This window comes from Gymnoscopelus braueri, assembly GCF_963280865.1.
Source record: "Gymnoscopelus braueri genome assembly, contig: SCAFFOLD_571, whole genome shotgun sequence".
NCBI classification, from domain to species: domain Eukaryota; kingdom Metazoa; phylum Chordata; class Actinopteri; order Myctophiformes; family Myctophidae; genus Gymnoscopelus; species Gymnoscopelus braueri.
In genome coordinates, this window is record NW_027660585.1 from 136 (window position 1) to 18,929 (window position 18,794).

The 18,794-nt window shown below is 41.5% G+C and overlaps 1 protein-coding gene across 1 annotated transcript; it reads right to left on the reverse strand.

The window, feature by feature from the left end:
• Positions 1-980: 980 nt before the first annotated feature.
• Positions 981-18,696, reverse strand: LOC308081417 (discs large homolog 1-like protein; the record flags this gene model as incomplete). Its single annotated transcript, XM_080457789.1, has 8 exons — positions 981-1,128; positions 1,863-1,999; positions 4,642-4,811; positions 9,328-9,452; positions 11,148-11,198; positions 13,449-13,502; positions 15,085-15,216; positions 18,319-18,696. Coding segments are annotated over 8 exons (1,195 nt in total), but the record flags the coding sequence as incomplete, so codon positions are not given.
• Positions 18,697-18,794: the final 98 nt, after the last annotated feature.

An 18,794-nucleotide genomic window follows, 5' to 3' on the forward strand; every position in this document is an offset into this window, starting at 1 on the left:
TTTACCACGCTACATTGACTTACATTGTATGGTAAAACAGCTCTCAAAGTCACTCTTTTAGCACATAAATGAACGCAAAGCTGATTCAGACAATATAGAACATCACCAAACCCAGGGCTGTTTTTTTTTTTAATGAAAATGTCAACTTCCTGCTGTTTTTACTATTTCAAGATCTGGATCGGGATCCGCGGATCCAGTCCGGATTTTCTTCTTAATAAAAATAGTCAAATCAACAGGAAGTTAACTTCATAAACTTAAGTTTTACATTTATAAAACTTAAGTTTTATTTTAAAAAGAAAACAGCACTGGGTTTTGTGATGTCCTATATTGTCTGAATCAAGTGTTTGCGTTTGTTTGTGCTAAAAAAGTGACAGAGCTGTTTTGTCAAGTCAATGAGGAGCATATTTTGAATTATCAATTTCTACTCAATAGAGCAATTATTTTAGATTTCTGGTTCACCTTTGGAGTTACATCATGGCAAGGTAACTACTGTACACAACCCAAACTTCTACCAAAGTGGTCTTGACCTTTAAAGGTAGGGTAAGTGATATTTCATCAGCTCATTTCTTTGTGTCATCACTTCCAATTGCACTTCTGTATCCTGTCTGAGTTCTCTATCCTGATTGGATAAAAATGGCATCCTGACCTGAAAATGCATTTTCTGTTTAATAAAGAGCTGGAGAGACATGGAGACTGAACAATCACACTATAGCAATGTCTCTCTGTCTCCATCTCTCCCTCCTGAGATAAAGTGTAACCTCATCACTTTCTCTTCCTGTTCTCCATGCTAGAGCAGAACTCCTCTCTCCTCCACTCCATCTAACACGACTTCTTCGTCAAGCTCACACTAGTGTCGCATGGTGACACATCACACGCTCTTAGATCGGCTATTTTGGGCATATGCGTATAAATCGGGCTCCAGTGTTGCTGATGTCAGATGTATAGTAACGCTGGGGAGAAAGGAATGAAGTCGGACTCACAGTTGGTGATGTCGGGCGGAGCGGTGAAGCTGTCGTTCATGAACACGCTGTTGGGCTTGGCCACTTTGAGATAGACCACGTCTGGTGTGTTCTTCAGCGCTGTGACCGCGTGCTCGTGGCTCACCTCTTCTAGATTCGCACTGTTCACCTGCACGATAACAACACACACACACACACGGTTTAGCTGGACAACAAACAAACACTTGGCCACACCATCAGGTCTATGAGGATGACATTTAGACCCTTCAGTTCATAAGTTTGTCTGACTGTTCAGACCACTTGAGCATCCCTATTCTAGGCGTGTCATAATAGGCGAACATTCACCAAAATTAAACTGTTTTGAAATTACAAGCACACAAAGCACTTGCCTTGATATAATGTAAAGAAAAAAATAATCAAATCGTGTATGTAGCCTACCGCAGATGTGTTAATCTTAACTTCAATATCCGTTTCCGGTCTAAACCGGATTTGCAACCTGTAAAGTGAACCTGATAGCATTGTTGCTGACGCATGCGCCGTTGCACACCACAGACAACATTGACGTTGCGGCTTGCGAGTGAATGAAACCTCTCCGTGGAGTAAATAAACATCACAAACAGCACGGAACACGTTGACACAAACACACTGGAATGATTTAGAAGCACTCTATGAGAAAACTAACACTTATGTTGATTTAACGTTAGTACATATGTTGTATTGTTGGACATGCGTTCATGGCAGGTTATATTATGGGCTTTTGACATCATTGCTTTCCCCTTTTCTTCCCGGTACAGCATACCGGCACTGACTCTTTTAATGGAACGCCATACCAGCCCACTTTCACCCCTGAGTATATAGGGATTGAGTGGTTATTAAGGTGGTTTAAGTGTCTTATTGTCTTACAGCTAGTAGTTTGTCTCCTATCTGCAGTCGTCCGTCTTTGTGAGCAGCTCCTCCCTCAATGATCTTGGTGACGTAGATGCTGTTGTCTCCTGGGATGTGCTGGTTCCCCACTCCACCCGCGATGCTGAACCCAAGACCTAGAACACAAAACACGCACACACACCTTATCAATATACACAATACACACTCCACCCGCAATGCTGAACCCAAGACCTAGAACACACACACACCCACACACTAGAGATGGGAAAAAATGTTAATTTCAGTGAACGAACGATTTCATTCACGGCAATGATTTGTTCAAATGAATCGTTCATGTCCAGTGAAAAACAACTCAACCGCACCGCTGTCTGTCTGTCTGTCGTGGGAACAGCCCGCCCTCCGTCCTGTGGACGGGGGCATGAACGAAAGCGTGAACGTAACAGCTTCAGGAAGTGAACAGGTTTGTTCACGTTCACGCCAAAGAATTACTTCTTTTGAACGACCCATCCCATCACTAACATACACACACACACACCTTATCAATATACACAATACACACTCCACCTGCGATGCTGAACCCAAGAACTAGAACACATAACACACACACACACACACACACACACAGGCTTTATCAATGAACACTATACACACTCCCTCGTACCTTCTCAATAAATTCAAAATGATGTCTGCTGAGTCTGATTAACTAAGTGATGACACCTGTGTTCTGATCAGCCTGGGCTATAATGGACCACAATGTAAACAAGCCCCCTGGGGCTTTCTGTGTTATCCATTCAGCATAACCTTTGACTGTACTACCTGTAGTGTTAACAAACCTGCTAATAAAGTATTCAATAAATCAATCAATCAATCAATCAATACAAACTGAAGATGACCTGCTCACAGGCTCACTCTCCTCAGCGAGGGACACATAGTGGGTCGGTAAGCTAAACACGAATACTGAATGCTATGGATTCAATTTAACTTTTTTTAATGGATTGTTTTCGTTCTTTTGGCAACCTCCAGAGAATCCTATTGAAGGACAGTTGCTCTGTGCTGTTGACAGATTTAAGTTGTTAGCATTTATTCCCCCTCCCTAAAAATCCCCTTGAGTAAAAAACTTGTTTATAGAATTCAGCCTCTCTGCCTCTTGGTGTTTTGTTCAGCGCTCCGACTTATAAATACACACCAGCCTTATCGATCAAGACTATAATCATTTAGAAATACACACCAGCCTTATCCATAAAGACTATATACATTAAGAAATACACACCAGTCTTATCGATAAAGACTATACACATTTAGAAATACACACCAGCCTTATCCATAAAGACTATACACATTAAGAAATACACACCAGTGTTATCGATAAAGACTACACACATTTAGAAATACACACCAGTCTTATCGATAAAGACAACACACATTTAGAAATACACACGAGCCTTATCGATAAAGACTACACACATTAAGAAATACACAATAGCCTTATCAATAAACACAATAGCCATCTATAAATGCGTATTGGCATTTGTACCCTCCCAATTATGCACTTTCCCCATTAGACATTGCATGCTAAGAGGGTTTTAAAGAGGGTTAGTGCAGTGTGTCTCTTGTCTTAACCTTTTTAGTTTTTTACATAATCTTTATATTATTTTATTTATACAGTATACAGTATTATTATTATGATAATCACTTGGTGTATATTGTATTGTATGTATTGTTTGTTGTTCAGGTCCATGTTGTTTGTACTTATTCACAGATACCAAGTTTGTCATTTAGATAGTATGTTATTATGTTATTTAAACAGATTCTAGGTTTGATGTTTATCTGCTGTGTTTTCACAACAGGGCTAGTATATTCAAATATATCACTCAAAATATCTTGTTCCAGGGACCCCCAGAATCAAATATGGGAGTAAAAATGTTTCACTTAATAAAATAAATAAAAAATTCATAGATACATAAAAAAATATATAAAAAAATGTAATATATAAAGAAATATGATATGAGCTTGTATATCAGCTATTTTTGAATAGCCAAAGAAATCTTAAAATGACACAGATGCGTTACCGGTCTTAATGGATTAATCGTTGAAAGAACAGAGGAGAAGCCAACAGTTTTCTCGTGCTGTTCAATCATTCATTATCACGGGGACACGTTGGCAGTTCTGCTTCTAACCTAAAATCTCCTGCCCAAGACCATATATCTTGAAATGTCAACTTAATCCTTTTTTTTTTTACAACCACTTATCAAATCATTTTAAAGACAACTGTGCACTGTCTGCTGCGCTTCTGTGTGCCTATCTCTCTCTCTTTTCCCTCTCTCGCCCACCGTCACCCTATATGGCATGGCAGTGGCGGCCATTTTGTAGTGCCACCGTTAGAAACCCCATTCATTTGTCCCCTAGAGATTTCCGAAAATATTTATATAAATTATTTTAAGCCTGGAACCAGGCCATCCGGGCTCCTGGTGAATCATGACCATAAAACATTTGATTCTGTGTCAAAGAACATTTGAATGTTATATACTATATTTAATAAATACTATTTTTTTGTGGTTTTCAAATATTGTTTCTTTACACAGAATCAACCGTTTTATGGTCATGATTCACCAGGAGCCTGGATGGCTTGGTTCCAGGCTTAAAATAATTTATATAAATTCAGAGATTCGGAAATCTCGGGGGAAATTAATGGGTTTTCTATATGTGGCACCACAACATGGCTGCCACTGCTATGCCCTAGAAACGGAGCGTTGTTAGACTCGGCCTCAGGTCTAAATGCGTCATTACAGTGAGTTACCTTTGGGTCCTTTGACCAGTTTGAGCTCCATCAGTTTCTCAGACACTGGTTTCCTGCGTCGGACGTAAAGTCTGACCAGTGACCCCGCCTCCTTCAGGGCCTCCACCGCCCCGCTGTGTGTCACGTCCCGAACGTCCGCCTCGTTGACACGCAGGATCACATCGTTAACTCTGAAACACACACACACACACACACACGTTAGGATTACTATACTTGTCAGGACGTCTACATTTATGGACGCCAATTTTTTAACCCCCTTTTTCTCCCCAATTTAGTCTTCAAGCCAATTAATTCCTCCACACACACATTTCTGTGTTGTCACTGCTGCTGTATCCTCCTGACCATTTTTAACCTTAACCCTAAAGCCACGTGTTACCGAATCGCTTCCTAATTGTAAGCCAAACACTTTTTATTTTATTTATATATTACAATAAAACAACCATTTCTCTTGTGAGGAGAGGACCAGGAAAATGGTCCTCACCATGTCTATTTATCAAATTCTACTATACTTGTGGGAACGTTTGGTCACAAGTAATAGTAATACAAGCACACATGCACACACAGCTGCTGTCAGTCAAGTTTAATCAGTAAAGCCTGCTGTGTTATTCTGTCTGTATCCCCCAAACCAGTGGTTCCCAAAATTTGTGCGTGCACACACGCACTAATTATTTTTTCAGACATTTAACCATGTCTAAAAAAAGGGGGGCTGCCTGGGACCCCAGGTGGGGAAAAACGGTCCCAAACCACAGTATCTGACTTTCTGTTCTGTCTCCCACTGGATCTAGTTAAAACCAGACTGGAAGGGTGATTTCCTCTGTTCCTTGCCCCCCAGTAGGGCTGTCAGAACGAATTTCATGATTCGAATATAATTCGAATGTGAAAAAAATGCATAACATTCGAATGCTAAAATTGCCATTCGAATGTAGTTTAAAAAAAATATATATACCGGTATATGTTTTAATTTTGTATTTTTTCCTGACCTACCAATGTGAAAACAAATGCTTTCATCATGTCACGCATGATCAACATTAAAGTTTGAGTGCATGCACTGCACACAGCAAGTTAAGAACGTTGTCACTGCCACACCACCCAATGTGTCTGTGTTGTGCACGCTCGGCCACGCACCTGTGTGTGTGTGTGTGTGTGTGTGTCCGACCTAGTCTGATCACGCTGAGACACACCACGTTGGTTCAGCCCTTAAACTTCCCCCCATAAACTTCAATTGAAAGTTATATTTAAGAAACTTAGAATTATGACAACAGCGAAAGTTTTTGTGTAACATGGTCCGTCTGTCTTTAATGTAGAGGAGCTCTTCTCTGCTTCTCTCTGTCTGACACATAGCCTGTCCCTTCAACATGCAGTTAAGCTGTAGCTCCGCCTCAGCTGATCTGCAAAAAACAACGCGTCGCTGATGCAACGCAGTATGGGCTTGTAGGTCAGCTGCGTTCCCTGCGCGACACCGTTGTACACCAAAGCAAAAACAGGCACTAGGCAGGAACGCACACACATAAAGCGGTGATGGGTCACAGACGAGAGAGAGCCCCAGTATTATTACTCTCCTCTTATCAAAAAAAAAAGAAAAAAGAACCAAAATGAAAGCCATAACCCTTAACCAATATAGTTGGTTTCACTAATTTGTTTAGCCTGTTATTATAGCATTTGTATGTGTGCACGTGGGTGTTTATTATTGTACTATAAATAATTGTATACAATTAGAATTATCTCACTGAGTGCCAGAATTATTTCTGGCTATGTTGTCCCAGTGCCAGAGATTTTTTCAAAGTAAAAAAAAAGTGCTTAGGAAGCGAGATACAGCCTTTTTCAGTTATTAGTTAAACAAGGAGTGGATGGAGCTGCAAATCTTCAGATAATGATATCTTGGGTTCTGAATTTTGTTTTCAAAAAGAAAGAAAAAAGTTTTAATTTTTTTTTTCAAAAACACGTGAAACACGTGATTGGCACGTTGCACCATAGCGGTAAAACACGTGAAACACGTGAATAGCACTCAATGAGTAGTTATTATATAAAATATTCGAATATAAAAAATAGTGAAGCATTGAAATTCGAATGAGATTATAGAGGAAAACTAACAGCCCTATCCCCCAGTGACCTGCAGATGACCAGTAGGACGGCGTTTCACCTGCCACATGTCGTCTCCCCCCCCCCCCCCCAAAAAAAAACCCAAGGCTCAGAGCAGACAGGTGGTGATGAAGCCACATGTGGGTGACCTCCTGGGAGCACCTGTGTGCTCCACTCAGGGGGGGCCATCGTCACCTGGATCAGGTGTTTTAGGCCTGGTCATCTGCATCATTAATGAGCCAGTGAAAGGGATCCCCCCCCTCCCTGGGAGGCCCCTGGTTAGAGTGTCTGGGGTAACAGCTCTACAACAGCTGGTTGGTCTCTATACTAGACACAGTGTCCTATACCTACTAGAATGAAAGCCAGGGGCTTCAAATAAGGTGTAGCGAAAGGTGTAAACATGTTTTGGTTTTGCCGATTTCAAGCAGTTCAGTGTGTTCTAGGTTTTTTCGGAGGGCATACTATAATTATTCCCTCCCACACACACACAGGGGCGCATGCGAGCGTATGCACGCGCTAGAGATGCGCGCATCGCAGTTTTAGACGCGGATAACCGCAGTTTGGGCAGATTTGGGTCAATCAAATATCATTATTAATTCATATTGGATAAACCGCGGGTGAAATAATGCGGGAATTCAATTAATGACATCTATCTATAGGCCTATTATAGCTTTTAAAAAGAAATATCGGCGTGCGTTTGTAGTATTAAAAAATTACGTAATTTTCCATCAGGCACAAATTAGCCACCTACTACGTGTGCTTTTGCCAGCAAAGGGGTCCTTTCATGTTCCAAACAACAACACAGTGGACTAAAGGCAGCTAAAGTGAGAGAAACTTAACTGAGGATTTAAAACAAAATGAAAAAAAGAAGGGGGGATTCAAGTTTGGCGTGGGAGTGATTTAGTGAAGTTCTTGACCCTGCCGCCGCCGCCGAGGCTTATGGATATGTCTTATAAAAATAAAATGAATAAAGTGACGGAAGGCTTGTTGTTACCATGGATGTGGATGTATACAGTCACTACATCGGTGATGGCGACAGTGGTGAGTGACATTGTTTGTACAAGTACGTATATCCATATAGAGTCCCATGTGCATCCCTGCGGTGCGGTTGGTGCGGATCTAGGATGATATAATCATTGCGAGTGGATGGCGGATGGATAATGAATGTGTACACGCGGATTTGGGTAACGAAATAGCCCATCCGCGCATCTCTAGTACGCGCGCATGGTCGGCGAATGAAATAACCGCTCTATTGTTAAGTAGTTAAAGGGTAAGACCACTTTGGTAGAGGTTTGGGTTGTGTAGTTACCTTGCCATGATGTAACTCCAAAGGTGGGCAAGAAATCAAAAATAATTGCTCCATTGATTAGAAATTGATAATTCAAAATATGCTCCTCATTGACTTACATTGTACGGTAAAACAGCTCTCAAAGTCACTCTTTTAGCACATAAATGAACCCAAACAATGCTGATTCAGACAATATAGAGCATCACCAAACCCAGTACTGTTTGTTTTTTTAATAAAAATGTCAACTTCCTGTTGATTTTACTATTTGAAGATCTGGATCCGGATCCGTGGAGCCAGTCCAGGTTTTCTACTTATTAAAAATGGCAAAATCAACAGGAAGTTGACATTTTTATTTAAAAAAAAAAACAGTACTGGGTTTGGTGATGTTCTATAATGTCTGAATCAACTTTGTTTGCGATCGTTTATGTGCTAAAAGAGTGACTTTGAGAGCTGTTTTACCGTACAATGTAAGTCAATGAGGAGCATATTTTGAATTATCAATTTCTAATCAATGGAGCAATTATTTTTTATTTCTTGCCCACCTTTGGAGTTACATCATGGCAAGGTAACTACACAACCCAAACCTCTACCAAAGTGGTCTTGCCCTTTAATGTGTGAATTACTTCAAAACTCCAACGGCCAGCGGTCATTATCACCTCAAGACAATAGTCATGCACACATAAGCCTTCACCTCAGACGCCACATTATCACATGAAAAAGGCTATTTTGAACTGAAGTCTACATTCTTGCTGCCCCCCAGCCCCTCCTTCTGCGTATCAGATGCGTATCAGATACGCTTTCTCTGACGTTTTTTTGGATGGCTACGCTTGGCAACGAAATGTTTCTGCAGGTCACACTATGTATATAGTGTGATACAGTAGAACACACCACTGATTTCAAGTGATTTACTACTATCGTTGCTGTTGGGCAGAAACCTCTTATCTCAAGTTTTTGTGTTTTTTTCGTAAATTAACGCCCGATCATACTACAGCGTCACACCAAAGAATCAAAAGTAGCAGATCTACAAGCTCGAAACACGGTGCGAAACGGCACGTTTCGAGCTTGTAGATCTGCTACTTTTGATGCTTTCGAATTTGAATCCCGAAAAGTAACTGTTTTGGACATATAACCTGACAGAGACGATATCTTGGTTACTTGTTCGCTTGCTTTATTTCTTCGATAGTTAGGGTTAGTGCTGCGGCGGCGCGTTGTGAGCTTGTAGATCGGCTATTTTTGGCTTCATGTTGATGTCCTCACAAGTAAATGAATACAAGGGTGTGTGTGTGTGTGTGTGTGTGTGTGTGTGTGTGTGCGTTCACCTCAGCCGTCCGTCCTGCGCGGCAGCGCCCCCTGGGATGACTTTGGTGATGAAGATTGAAGGGTCGTCACCGATGTGAGGGTTGTCCGTCCCCCCGGCGATACTGAACCCCAGGCCCGAGTTACCCTGGAGACACACACACACACAAACATTTTAGAAAGATGTTACAGCATACACATTATAATTAACAAGTGCGGTAATTAATGCTGCATCTACACCAGACTTTTCAAAGCAAGCGTATGCGTGGTGCGTACAGCACGTTTGTTTAGATCCAATTGATATCAATGATACCGGCTACACCAGGCATGCGGATACGCGAGTCCAGCATACGCAGGCTTTAACCCATTAAGACCTGAAGCCGATTCTACAAATGTCTTCTAAATCCCAACAGTTTTCTGAAAAAACGTATGTTTCTATATCAGTGGTTCTCAAACTTTTTCATGTCAAATGATATGTATTTGGCCGCGGAACCCCATCTCAAAATATGTTGTTCCAGGGACCCCCCAGAAGCAAAGATTTGAGTAAAATGTTTGCTTTAAAAGAATATAAATATATTAATTTGCACACATTTTCTCGATTTTTCAAAAATAGCAGATCTAACGATCTAATCTTGAATAGCCAAAGTGTAAAATAATGCTTTTTAGCTCAAATCCAAAAATGACACGTCCCAGGTCTTAAGGTCCTTGCACACTGGTGCGTCTTTTCGTTGCGTTTTTTTTTTTTCATTGTTTTTTCAATTTTTTTCATTGTTGTAAAAAAAACGCAACGAAAAGACGCACCAGTGTGCAAGGACCTTTAATGGGTTAAAATAGGACTGGATCTAAAAAAGTTTGTGTGCGTATATGCGTGTGTGTGCGAAAATTCTCGGCCGTTATGCTTAGAAATGACAAAGTAACACAGAAATATAATGGATATACTGTAATAACTTGTTTTTGCATTATGACTGTTGATTACGGACTAAATGCAGAAGTATAAATAGGTGTGTTTTAATAGACATAATAATGTGTTACAGTACAACAGTTATTAAAGGACTTACTGTGCAACAACTGGCTATTATATTATCTATAAGACAGGTACATTACTAATGTAATGCCTGAGTAATGTGTAATTGCAATGAGGAAATATTAAGTTATGATTTACAGCTAATTGCTATGGACAGATTTCTTTCTGTCTATGTGTGGACCTACCACTTTCGCACCTTATGCTTAACTCATGTATATATGTACATAGTTACAGTACTGTATCTGCAGGTCTTATGCTATGTGTATACTGTACAGTATATAGATGTCTTGATCTTTCCTACACTGTCTCCCTCTCAGCTGTCCTACTGTCTGTCTCTCCTCTACTGTCTCCCTCTCAGCTTTCCTACTGTCTGTCTCTCCTCTACTGTCTCCCTCTCAGCTGTCCTACTGTCTGTCTCTCCTCTACTGTCTCCCTCTCAGCTTTCCTACTGTCTGTCTCTCCTCTACTGTCTCCCTCTCAGCTTTCCTACTGTCTCCCTCTCCTACACTGTCTCCCTCTCAGCTGTCCTACTGTCTGTCTCTCCTCTACTGTCTCCCTCTCAGCTTTCCTACTGTCTGTCTCTCCTACACTGTCTCCCTCTCAGCTGTCCTACTGTCTGTCTCTCCTACACTGTCTCCCTCTCAGCTGTCCTACTGTCTGTCTCTCCTACACTGTCTGTCTCTCAGCTGTCCTACTGTCTGTCTCTCCTACACTGTCTGTCTCTCAGCTGTCCTACTGTCTGTCTCTCCTACACTGTCTCTCAGCTGTCCTACTGTCTGTCTCAGTGGTCAGAATACAGTGTGTAAAGGATGAACTCACCCTCTCCAGTGTGATCTCTTCATATTCATAATCAGCTTCAGTTCCATTCACCTGAGAACACAGAGGACATCACATCACTCACACTGTCCAAACTTCCCATTCAATTGTGCATTTGTTAAAGGCACAGTAATATCATTTTGCCATGTGTTTCCATATCATTTTAGCCCTCATTTCCCTCTATACCAGCAGTCATCAGCCAATGGAGTAGTGTGGTGGTGTTTATGTAGCGTAATCAGTTGTTGGCTACAGATTCATTCATTTTAGTTTATTTTCGCACCAGTGGTGTTACGTAACTAAGTACATTTACTCAAGTACTGTACTTAAGTACATTTTTTACTTTACTGGAGTATTTGAAATTTTCAGTATTTTTACTTCTACTCCACTACATCTCAAGAGGCAAATATTGTCTAGTCCACTACAATTATTTGAAAACTTGAGTTACTAATTACTTTGTAGATTTTGATTATTATTACAAAACATACATTAACCACTTCAGCCCTATATACATTTCAGCCATTTTGAAACCCATTTGAAAAATATCCATTAATTAAAGTCTCCATGGGGTGACTAATCAATAGGAAAAAAAATAATTGTTTTGGGTGAACTATCCCTTTAAACCTTGCTTATTATTGTAAGTCGCTCTGTATGAGAGCGTCCGCTATAGATGCCTAAATTGTAAAAGTGTATGAAATCAGTCGTGATGACTGAAAACTTTTAATCCACGCAAATGGAGAAGGATCCTTGATTTCTGCTGAAGTTTCTAACCCACAGGAAGGAAGCACGCATCATCAAAACATGATGACATTTCAATGACAAAGTGTGCTGTGAAAAGCAGCAGCTATCAGCCTGTACATCACCACACTGACAGGCAGCCAATGTTCCCTGTCTGCACACCAAGTGTACCCTGGTGAGAGTGCACATACTATCTACCTCTTATGTTCAAAACCGCAGTGGTGGAAAAAGTACTCAAATGTTTTACTTAAGTAAAAGTATCAATGCTGCAATATAGAAATACTCTGTTACAAGTAAAAGTCCGGAATTCAAAATGTACTTGCATAAAAGTACAAAAGTGTTGGTATCAAAATATACTTTAAAGTACCAAAAGTAGAAAGTACTCATCATGCAGAATGTCCCATTTCACAAGTTCACAATGTTTGTAGATCGGCTATTTTGAAATGGACTAAATGTATATAGGGCTGAAGTGGTTAATGTATGTATTGTGATAATAAAAAAAATCTACAAAGTAACTAGTAACTAAAGTTGACAAATAATTGTAGTGGAGAAAAAGTAAAATATTTGCCTCTGAAATGTAGTGGAGTAGAAGTAAAAGTACCTAAAAATTTTACAGTACTTGAGTAAATGTACTTAGTTACTTTCCACCACTGCACTTGCACTGTTACTTGTCCGGATTCATATTCAAAACAAGCAAAAATAGCAGATCTACAACCTAAAAACGCAACTTTTTTGGGCAATACTGTTGTATGACATGTAGGGCATTAATTCACGGGAAAAAAACACATTTAAAAAAGTATGGAGATAAGAGGTTTCTCCCGCTGACAGCGATGCTATTCTGAATCTAGAACTGAATGGATTCTTATGGATGGTTTCAACATTCTATTGTTCACTGGTGGAAAGTAACGAAGTACTCAAGTATAATTCTGAAGTACATTTACTTTACCTGAGGATTTTAATGTTTGTATACTTTATACTTTATACTACATCTCAGGGGCAAATGTACTTTTTACTCCACTACAATTACAGTATTTGGCTATTCAAAAAATAATTGCAGATCTACAAGCTCACAACTCTGAATAGATGTGCTATTTTCGAAAAAGGTTGAAACATTCTGTTTCAACCCAAAAAGTACTTTTACTTTTGTACTGTAATTACATTTTGATGCCAATACATTGACTACAGTGCTTTTACTTTTAACAGAGTATTCCTATATTTTGGTATTACTCATTTTACTCCAGTAAAAAACATGAGTACTTCCACCACTGATGGATACAACATTATATTGTTGCTAGGAGACATTTTGTTGCCAACAGCTGTTTGTTGCTAACAGCTGTTTCTCTGATAGTTTCCCAGGGCAACGGTTACAAACAGGAAGTTGACAAAGTTTGGAGCGTTCAACACAGTGGCGTTATTGTTTACAGAAGGACCCCCGTCTACACAATGACACTACAAAAGTCTGACTATTCAGTAGCTATTTAGAAAACAACACAAAATAAAATATGTTTAAATGATAGTTACAGCCCTAATGTGCATTTAAAGTAAAGGTGCTGCTGGTGATGTACTTACATATGGGGGCGTGTCCAGGCTTTCTGTGTTGACCACCACAGGAGGAGGGTTGGCCTGTGTGCAAAACACAACACAAAGTTAACCACTTAAACCCTATATGGTTGCCCGGAGTCCCTCAGGGCTCTGTGCTAGTGTCTTTTCTGTTTTTGCGGGGAAAGCTTTCGCTGGAAAAAGCCGAACGACAGCTTGTCCATCGGCTATTTTCCTGCGAAAGCTTTCCCCCGCTATACGGATGCTGGGGGTTTGTGTGGTTAACAGCACTAACAGCTCTCTGCTTCCACACAGAACCATAAACACACCGACAAAAAAACTACAAAAAACATCATCAACAAAGCTTCCCACATCCGCAGCGAAGCAAAAATAAAAACCACCCCTGAAGTATTATTCAAATGTAAATCTTAACACAACGTAGAGAGAAGCCGGCGTTGCTGTTAAACACTGATCCTGGTACAGCGTTAAGGGGGAGCTGAGATCACATTAGTAGAGCAGAGATACCTACAGCACATGGATGGCGTTGAACACTGCACAATATGCAGCGCTGGAGCATGAAGGCTGAACACAAGCAGTCCCACAGGCTGTCTGTCTGTCTGCCTGCCTGCCTCTACTCCATGCTTCACTGACAGACCTCACTCTATATCTGTCTCTGTCTGTCTGTCTCTCTCTCTACTGTCACTTCGCTCTATTTTGGTCTCTATTACTATTATTCCTTCACTCTCAACACTTGCTCTCTCTCTCTCTCAGAGAATCTTGTTCAGTTCCAGCCTTGCAGACAGGATGTATTTGAGTCAAACGAGGGGAGGAATCATCTGGCACATCTCTCTCTCTCCCCCTCTCCCTCTCTCTCTCTCTCCATCCACCCACCTCTCTGTCATCTCTCTCGCTCTCTCTCTGTACAGTATATCTCTCGCCAGCCTCTCTCCATATAGCTTTCTCTCTCTCCATTTCTTTCTCTCCATCTCTATACCATCGCTCTCTCGCTATCCATCTCTCTCTCTCTCCATCCATCTCTCTCTCCATCTCTCAATCAATCTTTCTCTCTATCCATCTTTCTCTCTCTCTCCATCTTTCTCACTCTCTCTCCATCTCTCTCCATCTCTATCCATCTTTCTCTCTCTCACTCCCCATCTCTCTATCAATCTGTCTCTCTCTCCATCTCTCTATCAATCTATCTCTCTCTCTCCATCTCTCTCCATCTCTCTCCATCTCTCACTCCCCATCTCTATCCACATTTCGCTCTCTCCACCTCTCTCCATCTTTTTCTCTGTCTCCATCTTTTTCTCTCTCTCTCTCCATATATCTCTATCCATCTCTAATCCCTGCTGTCTGTCAGACCTACAGAGAGGTGGACGGATGGATGGATGGATGGATGAAAGGCAGTGCTGTGAAAGGATCCAACTCAGACGACGGTTCCATTGAAATTAAAAAGGTTGAGAATCAATGATCGAAAATGCATAGAAAAACATGCATAAAAAGGATAATAATGAAATGAAGGGGTCCAATTGGACCCTTACAGGTCTGTAGTTCTGAGAGCGTACAGGTGGAACCAAATGGTCCATTTGGTTCCACCTGTACGCTCTCAGAACTACACGAATGATAAATAATGTGATGAGGTTTAGGAAGGTGTGTTTTTTTAAACCTGTGTAGTGGAGGTGGGTGGGGTGGAGGTGGGCGTGGTGATGGGCGTGGTGATGGGCGTGGCCTCAGCTGGGAGGAGGGGCGAGATGGGGATCACAGGGATAATGGGAGAGGTGGGCGGAGCCACGTCTGCCTGCTGACACAATAAGCATGGTGTTGAGGTCAAAGGTCAAACACAGCGACGACGAACAGACAGACAGACACTGAACACACAGAGACGACACGGGACAGTGTGTGTGTGTGTGTGTGTGTGTGTGTGTGTGTGTGTGTGTGTGTGTGTGTGTGTGTGTGTGTGTGTGTGTGTGTGTGTGTGTGTGATGAGGAGGATGATCGGAGGAGGATTGTGGGTTTGTGTGATGAAACCGTAACTGGCAAAATTGAGTTTTTGTTTTGTTTGTGATCGCTTGGTTTAGACACATTGATGCCATGATGACAGGTGGGTGGAGTTTACAGGGGTGGGCAGAGAGTCAGAGTTGAAGGTTGTAAACTGTGTGAGTGTGTGTGTGTGTGTGTGTGTGTGTGTGTGTGTGTGTGTGTGTGTGTGTGTGTGTGTGTGTGTGTGTGTGTGTGTGTGTGTGTGTGTGTGTGTGTGTGTGTGTGTGTGTGTGTGTGTGTGTGTGTGTGCGACATGCCAGTAGTGTGTGTTGGCCTCAGTGGGGGGTGACTGATTACATTACAGGCTGTCTGACAGCTTTTCCAGCTCCCACACGGTGCAGGACAGCACAGGACAGAAAAGGGACATCCACTGGGCTGTTAGAACCCCTCATCTACAAACCCACATGGACCACTTTGATGGTCCATGACCACACACCCCACCCCCCTCGTTTTGGGTATTGGTATTGGTATCAAAATGTACTTAAAGTACCAAAAGTAAAAGTACTACAATGTTTGAAAAGAGCAGATCTACAAGCTCACAACGCGTATATTGAAACTATAGGATACCATGTAAACAATGAACCTAGCATCTGTCTAAATAACCTGCCATCTACATTTTAACATTGTGGTCAAGAAACAAATGCACTAAGGCATGTACACATGGTCAAGGCGATCTGTTGATCTGCAGAATTAAAAACCCACAGACGAGATACAAAGGACACGACGATGGATGCAAAAGCCTTTTGATTACATCCAATACTGCCTGAGAAAACTACATTGATTATTCCTTTATATTCTTATTTCAGACTGTTATATCCTTCATGAGTTTGTGCTGCTGTTTTTATTTTACTATGTCTTCAGTTTTATGTAAAGCACGTAACTTTGTTTTGTAATTTACTATATTATTATTATTATTATTATAAAGTTTAATATTTCAGAATTAGTTTGGTGTAGCAACATAGAGGTCAGCCAAGGTCATGAGTAGCAGTAAGGACTTTCATTCATTCATGTTTTCATCCAGTAAGACAGTGGTTCGTTCTCAAACGTTTTGATTTCAAAGACCCCCATAACTCAGAGTAACAGACATGTAAGGGTCCATTTGGAACCCCGTCAAGGAGCCCTGAGGGTCCCCTGGACCCCCACTGTGAGAACCAATACACTATAGTGAAACCATCAGACTAAATAAGTCTGCTTTGATTATCATACTGTACTATAGTTATATACCATTTTTAACCCATTAATACCTGAGGCAATTCTTAAAAATGTTTTTGAAAAAAATATAAAAATATATTTTCAAGATTTTCAAAAATAGCAGATCTACAAGTTCATAGCGTGCTATGAGCTTGTATATCTGCTATTTTTGAATAGCCAAAGAAATCTAAAGTCACACAGATGCGTTCCAGGTCTTAATGGGTTAACATCTGCCCAGTACAACCAGTCTTCTACTGTTATACTGGGAGATGGCCGGTATAACCACAGTAACCTAGTGTTGTACTGGGAGCTGACCAGTACAACTACAGTCTACTGTTATAGCAGAGAACTGCCTTTGCAGCAACACAACCAGGCCTCCATGGAAAACCGGACTGGCTAAAATTAGCCGGGCCGATCGACGCTATTGATTTGCCAACCTACTTTCAGTGCAGCCACGCCATTGGAAATCCTTTCACAATGAGGCTTAACCGTTTTCAGAGAATACAACCAAGAGCACTGCAAGAGCAGAGATTACAATTACAACTCAAGTGGATGGCAGAGTGGTTTGTGGTTTGTAGCAGGATACTGGCTCAGTAGAAGGAAAGTAGATTGGAAACAGAGCTACAATATTAGGGTGCAACAGCTAAAAAAAATGTTTTTAAATAAAATAACAAAAATAGCTAAATAGCTAAAATTGCTGATCTACAAGCTCACAATGTGTTGCAATGTGCTGTGAGCTTGTATATTGGCTATTTTCGCTATTTCTTTGTGCAACACCGTTGTTGTCCTAAAGAAATTCTGATAGAATTCCCAAACAGCTACAATACCTAACACAGAAACCAGCACATTCAATCTACAATACAACAATGTCAAATCTTTAAAAAAAATAGGAGAAACTTCTCTCTGGCTGTGCATTAGAGAGATACAAGCACAGAGATGCAAGCATAGAGACAGGACAACCTTATAGAGAGACAGTGAACAGGGACTTAAGAAACAAAAAGCCTGATCCACCGCTACACTAACACAAATCGCACAATAACTGAAAGCCATGCCAATAATATTCACAAAATAATTGACCATAATATGGTCACATAGGATTGCACGGCATTTCACAAAATGCAGTAAAAGGCTTCCCCAGTACGCAATGTTAAGTCAGAACAAATCAAGCAGCAACAGTAAGCCTCAGATCACCAAAGAAGAAGACACACGCTGCTGTGGACAAACATATCACATCTTCTGTGTACACCAGTACAACACACTCACACTCAGCCTTGAGTGTTGACTATAACAGTCTGTACTGTTGACTATAACAGTCTGAAGTCTGAACTATTGACTATAACAGCCTGAACTGTTGACTAATAGTCTGAACTGTTGTATAAAAGTCTGAACTGTTGACTATAAACAGTCTGAACTGTTTAACAGTCTGAACTGTTGACAATAAACAGACTGAACTGTTGTCTAACAGTCTGAACTGTTGTCTATAAACAGCCTGAACTGTTGACTATAAACAGCCTGAACTGTTGACTATAAACAGCCTGAACTGTTGACTATAAACAGCCTGAACTGTTGTCTAACAGTCTGAAGTCTGAACTGTCGTCTAACAGTCTGAACTGCTTGTCTAACAGTTTGAACTGTTGTCCAACAGTCTGAGCTGTTGACTCTGCACTACCTTGGTAAAGCTGAAGGGGACCCAGGGGATCTCAGTCCTCCCTGTAGCAGCAGCAGCATTGTGGGAGTTGTTGCAGACTTTGGCCGTACTCTTGGTGGGACTCTTCTTCAAGCTGTCCCTCAAGGTGATGAAGCGGCTGCGGGCTCGGCAGGAGGCCGGCAGCGTGCACGAGGTAAACGTGGTCACGGAGGCCTGGGGGGCCTGCTGGGGGCGGCCCGTCTGCCTCCGCTGCGGCGGCGATGATGCCAGGGGTGGAGGAGGCAGCAGTGGTGGTGGTGGAGGCGGCTGCGGTTGGTGTTGCTGCTGCAGTTTCTGCTGGTTCATGTGTTGCTGTTGTTGTTGTTGTTGTTGTTGTTGTTGGTGCAGCTCGATGGCATGCTGCCGATGAAGAGGGTGCAGGTGCGCAAGGGACTCCCGGAGGCTCAGGTTGACCCGCGGCGGGTACACGGAGGGCTTCCCGGAGCCTCTCTCTCCTC